Below are 7,627 nucleotides of genomic sequence, written 5' to 3'. Positions count from 1 at the left end.
CAATGATTATCGGATGGTACTCTTTCTTCTTTGTTATCGCAAGATGTTTTAACAAACAAAAGCTTTACGTATTAGGTGTGTGCATCATATAAATCCATTCCCAATTAAAATGTATTGTGACTGCGGTTCCCTTTAAGTACAAGTTTCGTTTTTTTTTTGCGGCTTTACGTTTAGGATAAAAAACACTGGCCAGTGACAACGTGTGATCGGAAGTTGTCGCGTGAGTAGTACGTTTGTGATCAAACACCAATCATGAGTGAACAATCGTCGTGCCATTGCCTTGGATTTGTTTCTTGAGATGAGATGTCTATGATCAATTTGCGGAGAGGTAAACAGCGGTTTGCTAAGTTTTTCTTTTAATTTATTTAGTTTTATTGACAAAGTACGTCTGTTATTTATTATTCATAACCTATAGGAAGTGGCTTAGCGTTTCCTTATTATAATTAAGACTTCCAATAACATGCTTAAAATTTAAATTACGATAGCTTCGAACAAATTACTCATAATCGAGTTCCAGGCATCGATTCATCTATAAATGTATGTTAATGACGTCGCGGTCGTAGCAGAAGGATTTTTACCGTCGATCATTAATACATAATCGATTACCCAATCGCGTTATGTATGCCGTTAAATTCGTCTACAACCGAAAGGAAGAAAGTGAGTACTCAAATTAAAATACTCTTTCGGCCGTTTGTTGACCCGTCGTCCAACTTTCGATTTTTCGCCGCAAGGCATGTTTCGTTATGTTGGGTTTATTTTCTATTTGATTGTTAGTTAATGTTGGCGAGTTGCATAATGCGACACAATGCAGGGTTTGGCATTTAAATCAAAAGAAACTAAGTATCCAACTTTTATTTAAAAAAACATTATAGCCTTTTCATATAAACTAAAAACTGTCAAACTAACAAACTGTCAGCGGCCATGTTAATTGTTGAAAGCCGTAATGTCTGGTCGATGGCACGGAATAATACAACCTCACAGAAGCGGAATCATGCCTTTGATATTAAGAGACCAATTTTTAAAGGTCGGAAATGGTACCGTTTTCGGTTATTACACTGAGAGAAAGTTATGAGTTACGCTGCAGGTACCCTGAAAACGTATTTGGTGGTAATTCGAATGCCAATACCAGTGACCTAGTTTTGGTTAGTTAGTTATCTTTAAAAAATCAAGAAAAAGTAAAACCAGAATACCATGAGTGAATAGTGATTAATAAAACCAAAAATTACACACATCGATTTTTCTGTTTTTTATTTTCATTTCTATATTTTATTTATTGTCTTTCCATTTGTGTACTTTATAAAATGAAAAATTCCTAGCCTAATAAATAGTTTTATAACATACGCCAAAAGAAAATTGGGACACGAATGAAAAATAAATGTGAGATTTCGGACAACTAGAAAAGAAATTTATTATATTGTTTTATTTTTATAATTTTATTGTATTTATTGTCTACTTGTATATGGTGGCCCAAAATTAGTAAGTCTAGCTGTAATAATATATTCTACTTCTAAAGTAGGCACTACTGTTTTTATTTTCCTATATAAACATGTGTCGAGAATTTGGGCATGCTGAATCTGATTCTAAAATTATAAATGTCAAATTTTGGTTAGTTTTGGCTAACTTGTGACAACTAACGAGAACTGCTATAACTTTTTTTAGGTTGACTTTTACACTTTTTTTTCTAATAAAATCGGAAAACTTGTGTTCTGCTACGAGAAGAAGATACGATTTATTAATATCGCTAGGAAAATGGATTTCAAAAATACACTGCTCATCTAGTATGGTGTTTTTTGTTCGCATTGTCTCTTTTTTTTTAATTCGTTTTTTTATAAGCATTTTCGAACAGAGAAGTGGCAGATATTCATTTTATTTATTGCAATTTTCTATTATTTTATTTATTTATCATTATTTATTTTATTGCAATGTTAACACGCTTGTCGTTAAAGGGGAGTTCAAAATAGAAATCTAGCACAACGTGGATCATTTAATCGCTCTCAGTGGCAAGGAAGGCGGGCCAAGGAGCCCTAAACAGAATGAAGGAAAATCCTCAAATAGCATTTACACTCTGATAAACCCCCTAAAACAATTGTTAGGATATAATGTTTCAATCTCTTCAGATCGACATTTGTCAATAAATTACTATGAAAAGAAAAAGTTTAACCGTTATTTTCCAGTTTTGTGACATAAATTTTTTGGCATCGTAGAATGACCCAAATCCCATTAGCTAAAAGTACAGAATTTAAGACCCGAAGACTTTCCAAATCGTTTAGAATTTTGTCAGTAGAATCTCAATTAACAAGATATTTTTGCCAAAATTTCATTTTCAAAAGATAAAGCTTTTTATACTCGCAACGCGCATTCCTTGAATAATGAGAACCCTTGGATTCTCGAGGAATCAACTTTCAAAAATAGTTTTCTATCAATTTTTGGGTAGGTATAGGTAATACTTAATAATAGGTTTCTTTTTTGTTTTGCCAAATAGATTATTTAATCTATGCTTACTTAAATTTTCGTATAACAAATGATAACGAATTGAGAATATTCTAATACTTACTCGTTTGGAGATGTTCTTTCAGCATGATGAGCACCCGCTCACTTTGGGCAGAGTTAGATGAAAAACTTGTCTTTATAACTGTTCTGGTAGGACCAAGATGATGAGCACATATTCTCCTTTTGGCTCCTTTAGGCCAAGGCTCAGGCTTGGTACCATTGAGAGTCGGCTTACAACTTAAGCCAAATTACGATTTTATTATTATTTTGCAAAAAAATCTTTACTACTTTGGAGAGACATCATCAAATCAAACCTCCAAAAAATGAACATCCGTTTTAATCATAAGACGACAGGGCCATTTTAGAAAAAAGGTTTACGGATGATTATTTTTTAAACTCAATTTTATGGAACCGCAACCGTTGATCATTGGGATTTTTCCGGTTTAACGGATAATAAATGCCGTAACAACGTATGTGGGTTCTGTGTTTCGCGGTTAGGTTCAATTACAGTCGTCAGCGATGCCATCGACCTCAAAATACTTGCGGCTTTCATCCTTTTTTCCTTTTTACGTGAAAGTAGCCGCAACGTTGGTGTAGCTGGTTCCGTTTTTCGCCCGACCGAGGATGTAACGGTACTTGCGAATGAAGCGGCGGTAGGTTAAGGTTGGCGTGTTGACAGTGACATACGCGCGGTTTTTGCAAAATTCCCGATGAGTTCGTCTACAGACTCGGCGGTCGGCTTAAAGAAAAGCAAATACTTACAAACCCGGGCGGATCTGCTAAGGCACAAAATGGCGCCAAAATTGTCGAACGCCAAAACGAATCTGGGCGGCGCTTTAGCCCAACTGCTCTTCGAAAGTTGCGAGGATGCTTTAAAGGAAGATTTCGGTCTCGCCCGACCTCTGCGAGGTCCGGGCGATAATCTGTGGGTCTCCCCTAGCGACCTCCTCATTGGAAAGCTCGCGTTAAAGCCTCCGTTTACGCCGAAATGCCTCCAGGCACTTACCCACAGAGGCATCCTCCAGATCGGCAAAGAGTTGGAGGACAGAACCGCGCACCAAGCCGAAATGGAAAAGGAAAAGGCGTTGGAGAAATACAGGGACGAATTGCTGAAAACCATGGAAGAAACACTGAAGAGTACCATTAAAGATGTGGAAGTAAGGGAGAGGTTGAACTGCAGCATGTTAATGGAGAGGCAGAACCAGGAGTTTGAAATTAAACTAAGAGCCGAACTGGAATCATTGCAGAAGAAACTTGACCAACAACATATCAAGACGAGCAAACATCGCGAGGAGGATTTAAAGATCGATTTCAACCGTCGTTTGGAGAGGGAGATCGAATCTACGGTGCGCCATTTGGCCAAAGTATTTATTGCGCAGTTAGACGAGCAAGAAAAACGTCTCGTCCATAGGTTCCAGCTAGAAGTGACGGAAAAGGAGACGCTCCGTCAGTGCGATTTAAAAAACCAGGAAAAGAAAACCGTCCAAGCGCTGAAATTGCTCCGGCATAAATTGGAATGCACCAATTTGGTGAACATGATGTACGTGCTGTGTTCGGAGCGGGAGAAGTGCTGTAAACAGAAGAGGGAAATCGAAGATTTCTATAGACGTGAAGGGGAAGAGTTGAGAAATCTTTTGGTGTCCAAAGACGAACGAATTGCTAAACTCGCGAAAGCAAAGGCACAGAAGAGCAGAGAAGTGGAAGTCCGAGATGCTTCGCTGCTTGAAATTCTAAAGCAGTTCCAGAAATTTATCAATTTTGCACTGAAATCGGCTCCCAAGCAATCGGAGTTTTTGCTCTCCGTCGAGAAGATGGTCAATTTCAGCTCGTTTAAAGATATCGGTGAAACGAGAGCTTGTAAATCGAGCGACGACGATTTGAGGTTGTCTAAGCCCAAATCGTCAAACGCTCACTCGGTGAATCAAGATCACCAATTCAAGACGTACGTCAGGGAGAATTTCGAGAACTTGCCCTTCACCTGTCCTGGAATTAGACCAAGCAACGATTTGTGGAACCAAGATGTGGAGGTGTTGCTGGAGAACTTGAGGTGGATGGTGTCGGACGATCAGCTCTCTGAAAAACGTAGCAACGACGACCATATCACACAGTATCCCCGACAAAGACGGTCGACCGTACATTTCGGGAGTTCGGACGAACAAACGGCCGAAGATAGGCCGCCCAAAGAGATGAAACGACGGTCATCTTTAAAGCCGTCCACGAAATTTGAGGTCGTTCGTGAGGAATACGAACACGTCATCCAACGGCCCGTAAGAGTCGCGAAGATCTTAGCCGCCAGGGACTCTCTGGAGTTGCTCAAAGAGCGATTAGTCGCGGCGAAGGAGGAAGGAGAAGATGAAGCCGATGGTCAACTGAAAACTCTGAAGAATTCCGAGCTAGGCGAGCGCGAGTCTAGCAGAAACCTGGCGGTCGAAGCGAGAGACTCTATAATATTGCGCAAGGCGTCTCTGGTTAAAAGAACGGGCAGCACCGAGTTTAGAGTGACTCCCAAGGACTCGATAGAAGTGAGAAAGGATAATTTAAACAGGAACAATTTGGACAGGAGAAGTTCGAAACTGGTGACGGCCAGGGATTCGGTAGAAATGATCAGGGAGTCGCTGGCGAAGCTGAAAGTACCGTCTCCTATTTGTCGCAAGAAGGATCAGTCCGTGCAAAGTTTTCAAACGACCACGTCATGTTGTCACAGGTGTCGAAAGCTCGAAGAGGCTTTCTCTATCACGCACAGCGACATCGAGAGGGAAATCAAGGCGTCCAGGGGGTCGTTAGACGAACGGTCGGTGAAGGTGTCCCATATCGAAGTAATCGATCGGGATCCATCGATAACCGCCCAGTCGGTGGTGTCGTTTCATCCGAAACTCGAGGTGTTTGAAGAAAAGCCAGTCGGGAATAAAGAGGACCCCTTGCCTAAGGAAGTTAAGAAGAGATCTACGCACGCGACTAAGACGGAGGTGGTGGGCGACGAAGAATGCAGAGCGGGTCAGCAGTCTGCGGAAGAATTCACCGAAGATCGAATTCGATCCCTTATCGATATAATGAAGCAGCATCCTCATTTGATGGCCATGTTTACCGCTTGCAGAAGGTGACGTTTAACTAAATACACTCCTTTCGGATATGTTTTTCTTTCTCATGCGATCGGTGCCCTGCAAACGCGCGCCACTGGCCACAGAAACAAGGGTACGCGCAGCCTCGAGACGTTAATGCATTTTATAATGCGTTTCACCTCAATAACAACTGCAGATTGTTTATCGATGTCCGGTGAAGGCAACACCGATAAATCCAGTTTGAATTTATATTCACGCAACGCATTCGACCAATTAATATCTAGGTACGATATTGGACAAAAGTGAAGCAATTATTAAAAATTGAAAATTAAACGAATTACTGTGGAAATGATCATGCATTTTGGAGAGTTTATTAGGCTAGTATAATGACAGGGTCTTCAAAATTATCGTCAAATCTTTAATTTTATCAATTAAAAGAAATTTGAGAATCCTGTAACTCAAATTTAACATTTCACTTCTTCCCAAAGGTTCTCAATGAGATTAAGGTCCGGTACCGTTAACATAATTTTCCGATGGTGTATACTCGAGCGTGCCACGATGCAAAATAAAAACCAACATCGATTGTTATTTCAAAACCAGAACCCGCCAACTCTTCCTCAAAACAAATCATATCCGCCAGTCTTCATCAGGTTCTTAAGCAAAATCTTAAACAAGAAGGTGGTGTAAGCTTTAACAGGATAACGTCAGTAATAATAATAATAATAATAATAATAATAATAATAAAACCGGACAAAAATAACGAACACAATCGATTTACTTGAATTTTCGGCCTTGAATCGTTAGTGGATCACTGAACTCGGACGTTCGCTGCAAACATAGTAGTTGGCCAATGACATTTGGACATTATGACACTGCGGTTGACGATATTAGCCGACCTCGAGGTGATCGCCGACCGAGTTGACTTTTAATTAATATGGCTTAATATATAGGATTGTTTTATGCTGATACTGCATTACTGCCTAACGATGCGGAAAACAGGAGCACGCAATAGAGAGTTTTTAGAAAAGAAATCGGACAGTTCTCGCTAAATATTTCAATAATTAAACGAAAATACGCAATGGAACAAAATTGCTTATTTAACCTCAAAGGTAAACAAGAAGAAAGGGTTAACTCGCGTTCTTCTTCTTTGGGTCTTATTCGTCACCACGGCTAAGATCATTCTCCCAAAACCAACCCAGAACACCTTCTTTTAGCTATAACTCGACGGTGACTGATTACTGACTTATTCGGCATTCAAGGGATAAGACATCCCTTCATTTCTCACGGATTCCTATAGATACGAAAGTACGTATTGCCAGATCTCTCATAGGGGAGTGGGAGTAAATTGAATAGTTTTTTTCTACTCCCTTCCGTATAATATCCAATTATACGCCATTCTAGCATACGGAAAGGGTCATTTTATCACGTCACTTTCGTTTTCTATAGCTGCGAGCCATTTCGGACATTTTCGGAATATTAGCACGCACCGGTTTCGGAGTAATGGGATGTTTTCGCAGATATTACCCACAGCTTGAATTTTGACGCTTGTCAATTCTAACGAGTATGGTACTGACTATTTTCGTGTTGTGTAAAAACGTACCCAACAACAAATGGTGGTAGAAAAACAAGTTTGGTAAACTTTTTAAATCAAATGCCGTTTACCCCACTTGTTACATAATATACTATTTTAGCTAGCTTTTATGGGTTATTGACCCAGTGGATCGGACAATCAAACAACACATGAGTCAGGTCGCTAAATTAACCACAATCACAATTTTCCGTTTCATGGGCCCCATGTCATACCCCAAGCTTTCCAAATGTTTCTCTTAAGTTGTGAGAAGAACTAACCGACCAGAGTTAGGCAGTTAGTCTGCGATTTCATTTGACTTAATCCATGTGTTACTCAGTATCCGACACAGGTAGATATGCTTATTTTGAAGTGATAACCTTGCTTTGTGTTGTAGTGCACTTTTTTTTTATTTACTCCTAAACCAACAGCATAAATCTCCGCCGTAACATGCGTGAAAAACAGCAAAAGTCTCCTCATCATTCTTCTCTCTTAACTCTGGTGAAAAATT

The 7,627-nt window shown here is 39.7% G+C and overlaps 2 protein-coding genes across 2 annotated transcripts in view; both read left to right on the top strand.

Annotated features, from left to right (window-relative positions):
- Positions 1-25: 25 nt before the first annotated feature.
- LOC132706662 (ATP-binding cassette sub-family D member 1) overlaps positions 26-7,627 on the top strand; it is a 54,004-nt gene continuing 46,402 nt past the window's right edge. Inside the window, exon 1 of the mRNA XM_060678130.1 lies at positions 26-328. The gene's annotated coding sequence lies outside the window, so the exon portion shown is untranslated. The remainder of the gene's footprint in view (positions 329-7,627) is intronic.
- On the top strand, positions 2,990-5,846 carry LOC132706250 (cilia- and flagella-associated protein 45-like). Its single transcript, XM_060677466.1, has one exon. The coding sequence runs from the start codon at positions 3,201-3,203 to the stop codon at positions 5,589-5,591; it is 2,391 nt and encodes a 796-aa protein (XP_060533449.1). The 5' UTR covers positions 2,990-3,200; the 3' UTR covers positions 5,592-5,846.

The sequence above is a fragment of the Cylas formicarius genome, unplaced genomic scaffold (assembly GCF_029955315.1).
Source record: "Cylas formicarius isolate icCylForm1 unplaced genomic scaffold, icCylForm1.1 PGA_scaffold_8__14_contigs__length_24414737, whole genome shotgun sequence".
NCBI classification, from domain to species: Eukaryota; Metazoa; Arthropoda; class Insecta; order Coleoptera; family Brentidae; genus Cylas; species Cylas formicarius.
Note: the sequence above shows the minus strand (reverse complement) of the source record. Positions and strands in the feature narration are given on the sequence as shown.

What these genes read in the sequence shown, in the direction of transcription:
- LOC132706250 (XM_060677466.1), top strand. Translation starts at nt 3,201, where the DNA reads ATGAGTTCGTCTACAGACTCGGCGGTCGGCTTAAAGAAAAGCAAATAC.